The sequence below is a fragment of the Podarcis pityusensis genome (genome assembly GCF_964106645.2).
Source record: "Podarcis pityusensis genome assembly, chromosome: 6".
Lineage (NCBI taxonomy): Eukaryota > Metazoa > Chordata > Lepidosauria > Squamata > Lacertidae > Podarcis > Podarcis pityusensis.
This window is the reverse complement of record NC_138030.1, coordinates 94,505,757-94,519,267: the sequence shown is the minus strand read 5'-3', so window position 1 is coordinate 94,519,267 and position 13,511 is coordinate 94,505,757. Positions and strand designations below refer to the sequence as shown.

The following is a 13,511-nucleotide window of genomic DNA, read 5'->3' as shown; positions in this document are numbered from 1 at the left end:
GACATGGGTGTCCTAGGTCCTGGACCTAGGGGAAAACTGCATGTTACATGGTCAGATCCATGATCAGCCTTCCCAAAGTTTTCTGTATTTCCAAAATGTAGCCTCATATGTATTTGTGTCTCCCCCACCTCACCCCATAGTGGTCCTGATCCAGATGGCCCTTCCAAAGGCACTGATAGCACCAGAGAAGCACCAGAGTGGTGAAGATCTTGTTGCTGGCTCTCTTTCATGGCGGTCCATAGCGGTGGGGAAATAAGGAGGGTAAATGTTTGTGAGGGGAGGCGGGAGTCCTGTGCCCCCTACTGCAGATGAACCACTAAAGGGTTAGAAGAGCTTTGACTGAATCAGAAGTCCTGCTTCTCCTTCACTTTAGGACAGCAGTTTTCGGACACTTGCCCCAGGAAGTTCCTCAGAAGCTGGTTGGGGATTCTCAGTGAGCAGATAAGTAAAGGCAGACATGCTTTTCGGGGGGGGGGGAAACTATTTCCCATTATTACTGAGCTTCTTCTGCAATGCACAACCTAGGAGAGTTACAGGCAAAACAGGAAGGCACCGCCCCTACCTCTCTGCTAAAGGCTTGCTTACTGGGTCACAGGGCAGCAGCTTGGTGCTCTCATGAGATCTCACCGGAAGCAGCCCCTACCTCTGCTTCTCTAGCAGCGGCAACAGGGGTGGGCGACCACCCTGCAGGTTTCTGCCACCCAAGGCAGCTGCCTCAGTCCACCTCATGAGTGGGCTGGCCCTGGTTAAAGGCCCTGGATCCTCTACAGCACTCAGGGTCCTTGGGTGGACTTGCAAGGGATTCCTCAGTAGATAACATTGATGTCGGAAGACAGAAAGTTTGAAACCCTTGTTTAAAGGGATGACCGCTCCGGCAGGGGAGTGAAGTAGTGACCCTTAACTCTGAATTGGGTGCGCTGAGTTGGTAGTCTCTTTGAGAGTGCTCTTCAAGTGTTCTACTCACATGTAAAAGCAGCACACCTGTGATCTTCCAGGGTGTCACCACAAGTACACCTTCCAACCTGTGGTGTGTGACTGGTGCTGGTGGGCATAATGTTCTCTCTATTCTTTTACACCTGAGCAGAATGCCTTTGTGTAATCTTAATTCTGCCTTGAGGCAATGGTGAGATGCAAGGGAGCACAGAACTCTTGGACCTTTAAGATTCCTTCCTCCTAGTGGAGGGAGGATTTCTCTCTCTCTCCTTTTGACCGGGGGAGCTTGTCATGCAGGCATGCAAGAAGGTGCACCTGCTGAGACTTCCTCTTCAATACAGTTGTTGAAAGTAAAGAAGCCCTGAGATTCTCTGTATCGGACCACCTTACCCTCCTCCTTCTGCTTAAAGCCAAGAGCCAGAATAAGAGCTGGAACTCAGGGAGAGACTCAATGTGTGTACAACATACCAGGCATAGCAAAGGAAAGGTTTTATCTCAAGGTGCCCACTGCTGCCAGCCATGGACTTTAGAGCAAAACATCTGTCTCTGGTGTGCATGTGTGCCTGTTCATGCACGTATGTTTGTGCACTTCGTTACAAAGTTATATTGTAGTGCAGAAGTGAAATTTGAAAGAGAACCCAAGAAGGCACAATATGATAATTGGCTCCAGCTGTTCACTCCCTTATTCCCTTGCACAGATGTTTCCACGGCTAGGAGGCTCTTCCCAGCTTTGCACGGTGCATCTGGAAATTGCTGTCTTCCATCTGGGGAGGCGCCCCAGGCTGGCAACAAGCAGAAGAATTATTGTCAATTTTGCTTTTTTTTGTTCTAAGCTCAATTAAAAACAATTGTTGTGTCTTTATCCTCTTCTCTGGGTTACCAAGTTGCTAAATTAGTGTTTCAAATTAGTGAAAATCTTGCCACATTCTACCGTCTTGCATGTGTGAATAATTGTCAGATAAACACAGCACCCCTGGAAGGAGCTTCCTCTTCTGTAATCCTCCTTTTAAGCAACTAATAAAGGTATGGGAGCCCTGCCCGCCTCTTGCATCTGGCTGCCTTGTTAATTTCCCCCAGATGGAGCAAGAGGAAGAAGAGGCAGAAATCGGGGAGGGGCCTCACTGTCTACATCTGTGAGAATGGACTGGCAGCACATCTGAAGAATGTGTTTTCAGCGCCCTTTCAGTATTATGTATGACTTCAGCCGTAGAGAAGAATCTGGGTCAGAAAGAACCTCACCACCCAGGTCAGTATCTGGGCGCTTGCTATCCACCATGTAGCTTCTGGGAACGTCTGAGAGAATAGCTTTTAGCTGTCCCTGGAGGACATGAACTAGATGAATGATGAACTGGGAAACCAGGTTTCATCAAAGGTATTTTCCTTTATAGCCCCGCTTGCATAAAAGGATGCAGGGTTCAAACCTGGTCTCCCTTTTTTCCATACGTAAGGGAAAAAAGCAAGTAAAGCTCTTCTACCAGCCTCACAAACCTGTCTGTGTAGGACCTGCATGGACTGTCCGGGTTTTAACACCATGTGAAATGACACCATAATCTTAACGCAATGCTCTTTTCTTTGCCGTGACTGTGTTGTATAACACTGAAACCTATTTTTAATTTTTTTAAAAATGATGAACTGGATGGCATTTTGATGGTGAGTGCCAGAAGAAGCAGACTGATCTTCTGAAGCTGCTGACCCCTTTGTCCAGAGACTTAAGTGACCAGCATGACTGATCTCTCTGGGATGCAGAGTCTTCACAACCTGATTCAGACTCCTGTCCGTCCTGTCCTGCTCATCTCGCTCATGTTTTGCTGCAGTTTTGTTTTTGAAGAAGATGAGCAGCAGCAACAACAAAACACACTCTGAATCTAGTTTAACTAGATCATATATAGAATTGTAGGGACCCCAGGGTCATCTAGTGCCACCCCCAGCAATGTAGGAATCTTTTGCCCGACATGGGGCTTGAACCCACAACACTGAGATTAAGTCTCTCATGCTCTACCAACTTAGCTATCCCACGTTGTGCTGAAGCAGACTCATTGCCCGCCTCCACAGCACAGCCCTGACAGAGAGTCACCCTGTTGCATAGCTGGATTGGCTGCCTATGGGGTGGGCAACCTGAAATTGTGTCCATTTCCCATAGTTACAGAGATTGCATTTTGTGCTAAAAAATGGTAGGTAATAATTTTACCAGCCCTACTGTGAGAAGCAAGTTTAGCTCATCTTCACCCATCTCATACTGTTCTTAGGAGGGAAAAGAAGGAGCAGCTGGTGTTGGAGCTCCAGTTAGTCTTCAGGTGTTGTGGCTGTCTTTGGAAACATGTTGACCAATTTCTCTGACAGCAACTATCTTGAGATCAGTAGCTGGGACTTCTGGGTTAGCGCCTCCGGCAATGGTGGATTTCCTCTGATCGGGAGGAATCCATTTCGTGGAAATTAGGGTCTGGACCACCATGGCGAGGCGGAGACCCATCAAAAACCACAGGCGGGAGAAGCCTGTGGACGTGGGATTCGGCAGGCACCTTTTGCGCCTCCCCTACTCACAGGGAAACCCGGTTTCGGGGATCCGGACCGACGTGGGGTGAGCGGCGCGGTGCTTCAAATCAACTGCTCTTTTCACGGAGTGAAGCCGCATTGCTGTTGCCGGAGAGCGCTGACTTTTTCCTGTGGACAATTGGACTTTAAACAACTACCCGTGAGTAGAACGGAAAATTGGACTATGAAATATCTTAATTTGGCACCGAAGCGGGAAGGCTCTAAACAGGAAGTCCGCCTTCCGCTTTTGTAAATAGATTGAAGCAAAGACATTGCAAGCTAAAGTCTGGAAAGACTTTTGTAAAGAACTAAATCTCCATCGGCTGAAACTACTAAACCCCCCTTGGAAGCAGGAGAAGAGGGGGGAAATCTTAGATTGTTCAGGCCTGCAGGAGAGAGAGTAAAGAAAGATAAATTTCCACCGCCTTGAACCTGGGAACAGGTTGCTAGGAAGACAGACGTTTTGGGAAAGTCCATTGACTGTGAATAAAACGTTTGCTGATAGATAGTTAAAAAAGAGAAACATATTGATTCCAATGTTTCCTTTTCCATTTAAAAGGAACAAAATATTTGAAAAACGAAAGTAATTTTGTTGCTGGATCTGCTTTTAAAAGGACGGATACAAACAGAAATTGTATCCCCTAGAGGGAGCTTTGAAAACTGTTGTTGGAGTCGATCTGGGGAATTCTCCAGCTGCAGAGATTAAAGATCATGAGAACCAGACATTGACCTTGAACAAGAATGTGCCCAGAAGAAGCCTTAGTGATTGCTTTTTGCAAGACAAGCGCTTTATTGGAACAGCTACATGAGAAGATGGATTTGATGACTGTTGCAGTTAATAATTTTGGACAAACAGTGAATACCTATATAGAAACCACTCAGGAACCGACCCAGGAATCTGCTTTGACAGGGCAAGTTGTGCAGAAGACAAAGGAGGAGGTTGCTGTTGAACCTCAAGAAATACATGTGGAGAGAGCCGAGGCTTTGCAGGAACATAAGCTGTTGTTTTTGATGACCGAACCTGGAGAAAGTCAGATTTGGAGAGATGGAGTCTCATTTGGATTGGAGATGGGAAATTGGATAGATCCCCCTATGCAGGGCTGTTCTGGCTTCTGGGATCTGGTTTTGCGCCAGGGGGAGTCTGGAGTTGTGGGGGCCTTTAACTTTGGAGGGACTTTGAAACATGTCTTGAAATATCTTTTGGATTTTAGTGCTGACTATGGAGAATGGGCCGACCTGTCGAGAAGGGATAAATACATTGTTAGGTTGGAGTCTCCCCGAGATCTACTCCTCAGCGATAAAGGAAGGAAACTAAGAACAAGATCAGCAGAAGACAAAGTAAGGTGCAGGTATAAATATGAAGAAGAGCTGCAGAAGGGACATGGAAAAGAGTTAAGAGCCTCGGATAGAAGATCACCAGGTTGATGGACTAAATGGAATGGATAGAAAGGACTGACAGAACCCGAGACCAGGAAGAAGAGACGGTGGATGAAGATTGGAAGAAAGTTTAAAAATTCATTTAGAGAAATATTGTAAAATTAATGAGTGTTAGAAAAAATGTTGGAATGAAACTATTTGGCTTTAGTAGAAATGCTATAAGGAGATATGTACAAATAAGTTTTAAGCTTTAGGTGAAGAAACCAGAGGCCTTTCTCTTGGGCATTGTCGGCCAACTGGTGCCAAAGAAGGACAGAACCTTTTTCATGTATGCTACAACAGCAGCAAGAATACTTATCGCAAAGTATTGGAAGACACAAGATCTACCCACTTTGGAAGAATGGCAGATGAAGGTGATTGACTACATGGAATTGGCGGAAATGACTGGCAGAATCCAAGACCAGGGAGAAGAGTCGGTGAAAGAAGACTGGAAAAAATTTAAGGACTATTTACAGAAATATTGCAAAATTAAGCAACTTTAGAAGGATGTTGGATAGAAGCTAAGAGGTTTTTAGCTGTAATGCTTTAAGAGACATGGGAAAAAAAAGGTTAACAATTGGGTAAAAGATTAATGGTAAGGATTTGCTGAACCAACAAATTGAATTGGAATACAAAGAAGGGAGGTATGAGGAGGTCCGGGGAAATAAGAGTAAGGAAGATAGGTTATGGAACATTATTGTGTTTTTAACTGTTTTATTTTGTATGTTTTTTCTCACTTTTTACTTTTTTGCTGTAATTTCTACTTTTTTCTTTGTTTTCTGTATTTTTGTGAAACTTTAATAAATATCATTAAAAATAATAATAATAAGTTTTAAGCTTTAGGGCTTTTTATGGCAAGATAAGGTTAAAATAAATTAAGATAATTTAATGACAGAACATAGTGAAAGATGGAAAGGATTTGCTGAGATAATTAATAACTAGAATACAAAAAAGGGAGGTGTGAGGAGGTCGATGAAACAAGATAACGAAAGATAAAGATTTGGGAATATTGGATTTGTTTTTAATTTTTTGTTTGCCTTTGTTTTTGGCTCTGAATGTATTGTGTGTTTTGCTCTCTTTTTTCTTTTTATTGACTTGTATTGTTTAATTTCTTTTTTTCTTTTTTTCTTTTTTCTTTTTCTTTTTTTCTCTGTAATTTTAAATTCTCAATAAATATCATTTAAAAAAAATAAAAAATCTTGAGATCAGTAGCTGTTGAAAGAGTTGGTAGTTGTAACTGCCAAGGACCAGAAAGATGGATTTGGGGGAAGGGGTGCTCAGTGGCAGCTTTCCCCCTTTTTACTCCTGCAGAAAGACCGCAATGTGTCTTGAAGGACACAGGATTGGTGCAGGCTGTGATCCTATGTGTGTGGTTGTATAGGAGTAAGCTCCACTTAACATGCCCAGGACTGGATTGTTAACTAAGGGTGAAATTCAATGCCATTTGTTCTCTTAGCACAAGCTTGCCCAACATAATTATCTCTCCTCACCCCACACACTGTTCCGGGATTTCCCCCAGCCCTCCAGAGTGGATTTGGGGGAGACACGGGGGGAGAAGAGGGGAGGGAAACCCTGTTATGCTAGTGGGAGTCCTTGTGGTGGCTTCTTCCAGCAGAATGGGGTGGCTGAATCCGACTCTCTCTCCCACAAGTCATTTGTCTCTGACTTTTTCCTCTCAAACTGATTCACGTACTTCATGCTTGCTGTGAGACTCTGCTGCCCCAACTGCAACGCTGTGTTGTTGCTGTGTTCATCAGAATGAGCAACAGGCTCCCTCTCAGCATCCAAGGTTCATGCATGTTAGGAGTCTGTGAGCAGAAGAGCAGCACTTGAACGGAGGTTTAAAGTTGATATTGAGACATATGCTTCCCCTGCTAATGAGTTTAGTTTCAGACAATTGTGGGGAGGTGCAAAGATGATAATCCCCCCATTGATGTCTCAAGCACAGTGAAATGGATCCATGTGAGAGAAGTGTAAAACCCTTTGCTTTTAGGAAAGCGTGTGATGAAACAGTGTTGTGCAGTGGTTAGAGTGTTGGACCAAGAACTGGAAGAGCAGGGTTCAAATCTCCACTCGCACATGAAGCTCACTGGTCAATGCCTCTTAGCCTACCCTAGGGGATTAAATGAACAGGGGAAGAACCACCTTGAACATGACCTTGAGCTCCTTGGAGAAAAAGGTTGGGCTATAAATGCAATAAATAAATAATAAAACAAATAAATGCGGGTTGCAACAAATGCTCTCAAAGCAAACTATTTTGGTTGTCACTGGATGTCAACGCAAGGGCTGTTGCACTAGTGTAAGGATGAGAATAAGTGGTTGTGAAATAACCCATTTATATTTTTGATAGTTATTGTTATTTTGTCAATATTCTGTTGTGCTCTGGTGTTACTTATAAGACGCCTTAAAAGACTTGGCGCCCTAAAATGCAGGATACAGCTAATTGTATTAAGTAAATAAGAATGAACATCACTCTCTCAGCCCAGCCTGCAATGTAAACATAGGAGGAGCCTGCTGGGTCAGTGATCAGTGGTCCACCAATTCAGCATCCTGTTCTCACGGTGGTCAACCCAATGCGAAGATAGGAGCAATGCATATTATTGCAGGGATGTTGTAAGCCACGCTCTCATCTTCATCCCAGCCCCTGTTGGGCACCTGATGCAAGCCCTTTCAACCTGCAATATTGGGACAGTGACATGGATTGGCCTTGCTCTTTAAAAATGTTTTGCCCTAAATAAGAGACCAAATAAGAAAGAGCAGGAACTATCGTCTTTGCCTTCTACTTTTTGGGCATGGGGTACACACACTGGTGTTTAATCCCAGCTGTGTTTAAGAAAATGGATTTCTCCATTGATTTTTATGGGCCGCTCTCACCTCTGTCCTTGGAGATATTTAAAAATAGTGTGAGCCAAGACACGACCTATCCAGGGAATAAGATGGTTGTCTCTACCCTCTTCTTCCAGGCTCATTTTCCAGCCACACCATTTTCTTGCCTCTCCATCCCAACAGGTTATTTGTTTCGTCACGATGGTCAGTAAGCATTTTATGTCCACTGAAGATACTCAGTCCTTATTTGTCTAATTTTGTGGGTCTCCCCCTTTTAGGATTTCCCCTGAAGATATTTTTGTACTTCTGCAAACCTTGGAGTTTCCTTGAGCCTGCCAAAACCTCTCTTGTGAGTGGGTGCTGTCATTTGTCTATTTAAGCACAGACACTCTTCCTAGAAGATCAGAAATAGAATACAGAGTCGTTTCCAGCTTCCCATTAATGTGCAGACAATGTGTCACAGAATCCTCGGGTTAGGAGCCATTGTGGGGATGGGGTGGGTGGGGGAGAAGGCTATGCAGAAGGCCTAAGGGATACGAATGAATAACTGTGGAATAGAGTAACATTGGCACTAACACTTGTTTATGACGGATGAAAGCACCAGTGGAGACACCAGCAAAAGAAGAAGCCCAAGGGAGTCGGTCATTCCAAATTTGATTTGGTCTATGTTGTTTGGTCTTTCGCTGGGCCGCTCATCACTGGATGTCTGCAGTTCCTCTCACACTGTAATTGAAGGTCTGTTTTCCCCCTTCCTCACATCTAGCTGCTTTTTTTTCCTTTTTCTTTTTGGATCAGATCAAATCTGCTTGGCCCAACTTCATGGAAAAAGCCAACAACCCTGGGGTGATTGATAATGAAGTCAAAGCGAATGGGGAGGCGGGAAACATTTTACTAGTGTCAAGGGACCTGCAGGCGGCAGTGAGAAAAATGTCTCCCCTGGAGAGTGGCAGGAATATCCCTTCAAACATGACTGACCTCAGTCCATGGAATTTGGATGGCTTGCAAGCCTTTGGAGTGGTTTTTTTGGAGTGGTTTTTCCTAGATGCACACAGGTTGGGAAACAAGATTTATTTTAAGACTTGAGGCTACTGAGCGGCGTTTCTGAGTCCCCCTGAGGAAATTACATTTTGCTTGTCTGTTTAGAATTGTGCCATAATAGGAACTTTCATTCCTTGTTCTCTTATTTAGGGATTATTTATGTGTGCGTGTGTGCTAATCACTTGGAAGCATCCAGCAGTGGCCATCACAGATCTCACCACACAGATGGAAGTTTGGCATAAACTATAAAAATCCAGTTCTTCTCAGTGGAGTCAGTTAATCCAGGGTACAGTGATCTAGAATAGGGAAATCCAAGTTGATTCAGGGGTTGTGTGAAATAATGCTGGGTCAGACCTCGCCTCCTATTTTTGTGAAAGTCTTTGCTCCCTGTGAAAGAGGTATTTTTTCTCTCTGCTTCTTTCACAGGAAGCAGAAAAACTTTGTTCAGAATTTGTTGGTTTGCGGCAAGAGTAGTGCTTACCTTTATTTAAGTGAACAAGGTGGCTGAGGGGTCTTCTCTGCAGGTCATTTTTCTTTTAAAGCCCACTTGCAGCCGTGGAAGGCGTCTGGCACAGCAGCGCTTCCTGAAATGAGCACGTCACCACCGCAAAACTTCCCATGGTCATTCCAGGAAGTACTGGGAGCCTTGTGTGCAAAGAGCCATTGGCCAGGGTGAGCACAGGCAGGGCTTTTCTTGAACAGCTTCTTAAAACCTTTTCTCTCTGCCACTCTTTCCAAATATACAGTCTGCCTAAAAGTGCACCATCATGCTGGTGTGAAGCTGTCCCTAGTAGAGACGCTGATGAAGATACTGGGCTGTGCTCATGGGCTTCCCAAGACCCACTTCAAAGGAGAAGAGGTTTTAGGGATTTGGCATTAGGCCACATGGCCTACCACTGAGATGGGCACCCAGGGAAAGGACTGCATGAATGCAAGGTGTTGTTACTATGGTAATTAATTTGTACTGTTTTGTGTTACCTCTCTCCTTCTCTCTGCAGGGCATATATGAGTGTGAAGGAGCTGAAGGAGATGCTTCAGCTGAACAGCACTCACTTCCTGAATGTCTACTTTGCTAGCTCTGTGCGAGAGGAGCTGGCAGGTGCTGCCACCTGGCCCTGGGACAAGGATGCCCTCAGCCATCTGGGTAAGCCTCGCTCTTGGGTGTACCTGGATTGGGGGTTGCCCTCTGTCACTGACCTTTGCAAAGAAGGTTCCATGCAGACTTGCAGACAGCATGTGTGCTATCCTGTCCTATCAGGTAAATAGCACTGGGGCCTGCACCTTCTCCCTTGCTGCCTTGCTCTTGGTAGGGATGGGGTGGAGAACTTTGGGTGGGTGGATGGCGACAGGGTGAGCCAGGCAGTGGGGCTGGTGTCCATGGCTGCTGGTTCCGAATGTGGGATCCCCCAAAGCACAGTTTCCCCTACTTGACCTTCCCCCTGGGGACAGCCCATCTTTGTTAGAAGATGTTTTGCACCTTTCTCGGTGGGTTCCAATTGCTTCTCCACCTGGTCATCCTCCAGAGCTGACTGTGAACCTTTGCTGTTCCTTGTGGTACCCTTAACCTGCTGCCTTAACTTGCTTCATGCCACCGCCCCCCCCTTCCCTCATTTCTTTGCATGTTACCACTGGCAGGGTTGCAATCGTAAACATGCTTACCTAGAAGAAAATCCAACGGAAATGTATTGGATTTATTTCTCCAGTAATGTGCATGTTGTATATAATTCTTGGCACAGGATTTGCATTTTTTTAAAAAATGCACGTAATACGTTTGGTTCCACTCATAGTGCTTTGCCTTTGATTCAAAAGCAGATTTGTGATGTGGAAATTTTTGCAGGAGAGATCTAGTTCAGAGACTTCAAGAGTTCCTCATTCCCTTTTAGGAGGCATTTTCCAATGCATGTGGCTTGGATTTCTCAGGAATCTTGTAGATCTTTTCAAGATACCTGCTCACAAAGTTGAACACTGGACAGCTGCACAGAAATGTTCACCAAACCATTTCCTTTAGCTGCCTGAGCTGGGGTGTTGAGAGCAAGCTTCCCATTCTTGATTCTCATTCTTTTTCTCCAGCACACCACACTTCACCTCAGTGACAACTTTCCAAGGTTCAAAGCCCCTGGAGACCCTTTATCTCCTTTTCTTCCTACTTAGGGTAGGAATGTCCACCTGATGGTCTGTGGGCTAAATACAGCCCTCAAAATCATTTTTCTGGCTCCTGCATGCCCTCATAATAATTATAGCAAATACAGTAACAAGTCTGACTAAACAGTCACCGATTTTTCTTTCATCTTGTTTTAAATTCAAAAATTAAATATTGCAAAAATACTCTTTTTAGTATCGCAGTGGAGTAAAGAGAAATGGAACTCATTTTTCTCCCACTTTAATTGGGGGCAGACGGGAGAAGCCATTTTCCATTTTGGTCATTTCCAGTACTTTTAATTAGCCATTCCTTAAGTAGGTGTGGCTGTTTTCCATTGCTGAGCCAAAACATCATTGGCAGCTGTTAAAAGATCTAAAAAAACCCTAGCCCTTCTGTACATCAGTAAATATCATCTGAATAATAACAAAACACTCAGTGTCTCAAGCCTCACATTAACACTAACAATTTTGAGAAATAACACATTAAAATCTGAGACAATTTTTTTTGGTCTCCCATGGGCTTTGATAGAGCTTTATGCCGTTAATTTGAATACTCCTTCCTATAATCTCTGTCATCCAATCCAATGGCCATCAACACAACTTGAGGCAGTGAATGCCGTATATTACTTATTAAGCAATATATTTCTTTTAACTGAATCTGTTGCTCAACCATTTCATTGGGTGACTTCAAGTTGTCTCTTCAGAGAGAGAGAGGGGGAGGAAGAAAGTCTCCCATATTTACCACTTACTGCTAGATGCCACACACTTTACTACAGAGCCTTGTCTTCGGAAGAGAAATCAGTTTTGTTTGGCGCAATATACTTTAGACTCCCAGGCTGGAGAAAAGTGTGAATCCTGAAAATGCAGAGGTTGGTTGTCCTATAGCACATTCTACTGACCCAGATACTTGAGGGCCATAACATCAGGTCTTGTTGCAGCCATCAGAACTGACCTTTCAGCTTAGTTGGTTAGATCCAAAAGTTCAGGGGTGTTGACTTGTGTGGCGAAGTGCTTGCTTAAGTACTTGTAGCCTGCTGGGATTTTTTATGAAGGCCTAAGCTCCAATGTGGTAAATTCTCTGTTCCTGAAGAGAAGCCAAAGCATTGGCCTTTGACAAACTAGGATTATTGGCTTGCTGAGGTTTTGATCTCTAAGCAAAGGCCATCATGAACTCAGTCCACACCTCTTAACTTCCATGGTTGATGGGTGGCCCTGGCCTTTGTGCAGTCACTTGCTGACCCCTTAGAAGTTTTTTGTTTTTAAAATCAAAGCTGATTCCTAACAAGTCCACAAGTAAAACTAAATGAGCAGGCCAGCATGGTATCTGGAAAGGGGAGGTGTGACTGCTATAGATGATATCCTAGGGCAGCAGAAGCTTTAAAAACTATTCCACCCCCACTTTCCCAGAGACCTTGGGCAGCCAATTTGGCCCTTGCAATATGCAGAAATGTTCACACAGGAGAGGGATCACAGAGAACGGGCAACCTTTCCCCCATTAAATGGATTTTTTTGTGTTCACCCAGTTTGAAAACAAGCTCGCAGTCTTGGAGAAAGGGGGGATTGAGCACAAGGTTGCCAAGACACTTCTCAGCAGTAGCTGGCTCTCTCCCGCTCATATTTTCTCCAGTGGAATGGGTTTCAAGTTTCTACTTGAAGGTGGGAAGAGTAGGTTTTGAGGCCCCTCGTGCCCTCAGCAATCAGACTCACTTTGCTGTTTGCTGTTAGCGGTTGACACAGCGGGATTATGGCTGGGCTCTAACATCCCATTAACTTAGCTATTAGCAAGGTTTTCTTTCTTCACTCACTCACATTCCTCTCCTTTGCTTTCAGCAAGGGAGCCTCCTGTCTCAGACTGGGGTTTGGCTGGGAAATCAGCCGCAGTTTTCTTTTCCTGGTTTAATTTTTGCTCGTTAGCTAAGGAGCTCCCCGTTCAGTGACTGGAGCTCTCCTGCATGCCGTCTTGCCATGCAAAAATGGCAGAGAAAGGTGGCCTGGCCATTTGATCTGTCGAAAAGTGTTTCTTTAAGCAGGGTCAAATACTGTCAGATAAGGTTGATTTGCCAGGGGGAGAACTGTGTTAGCCTTTTGTAACAAAGAGAACCCTAACAGCTAAGGCATTTATTGTGACCAAAACTTTGGGGAGGAGAGCCTACTTCACCAGAAATATTTATGGCAAAATATTAACACATTCATTTTTCAGAATTCTAAATAGTGTGACTTACTCATTATGAAAAACAACAACCCAAGTTTACTTTTTATAACAAAAAAGAGTTATTATTTATAGGCAACAGTGTTTCGACATGTATGTATGATATTTAAAAGACGGAACAGTTCCTGGCCTGTATCCCATGGCCTTAGATATTAGAAACAAGGATGGAATAATGAAAAGAAGGGGGCATCAGATTCAGCCCCCTCTCCCATATTTGACAGTGTTCGATAACGGTCAAATAATTGGTGTTCACTTTGAGAATGTTTGGCTGCTTAATTGACAAGTATTCTTAAAGGACAGAATAATCATGAAAAAAGAGGGAAGAACGCCTGTGGAAATGTCTGTAACACACACATTAAGGTAAAGGTAAAGGTACCCCTGCCCGTACGGGCCAGTCGTGTCCAACTCTAGGGTTGTG

At 44.2% G+C, this 13,511-nt stretch overlaps 1 protein-coding gene across 1 annotated transcript in view; it reads left to right on the top strand.

Annotated features, from left to right (window-relative positions):
* The window catches only part of PAPPA2 (pappalysin 2), a 134,413-nt gene that overhangs the window by 32,177 nt on the left and 88,725 nt on the right, over positions 1-13,511 (top strand). The window contains exon 3 of the mRNA XM_081012021.1: positions 9,744-9,889. Coding sequence (XP_080868147.1) covers positions 9,744-9,889 — 146 coding nt within the window. The remainder of the gene's footprint in view (positions 1-9,743; positions 9,890-13,511) is intronic.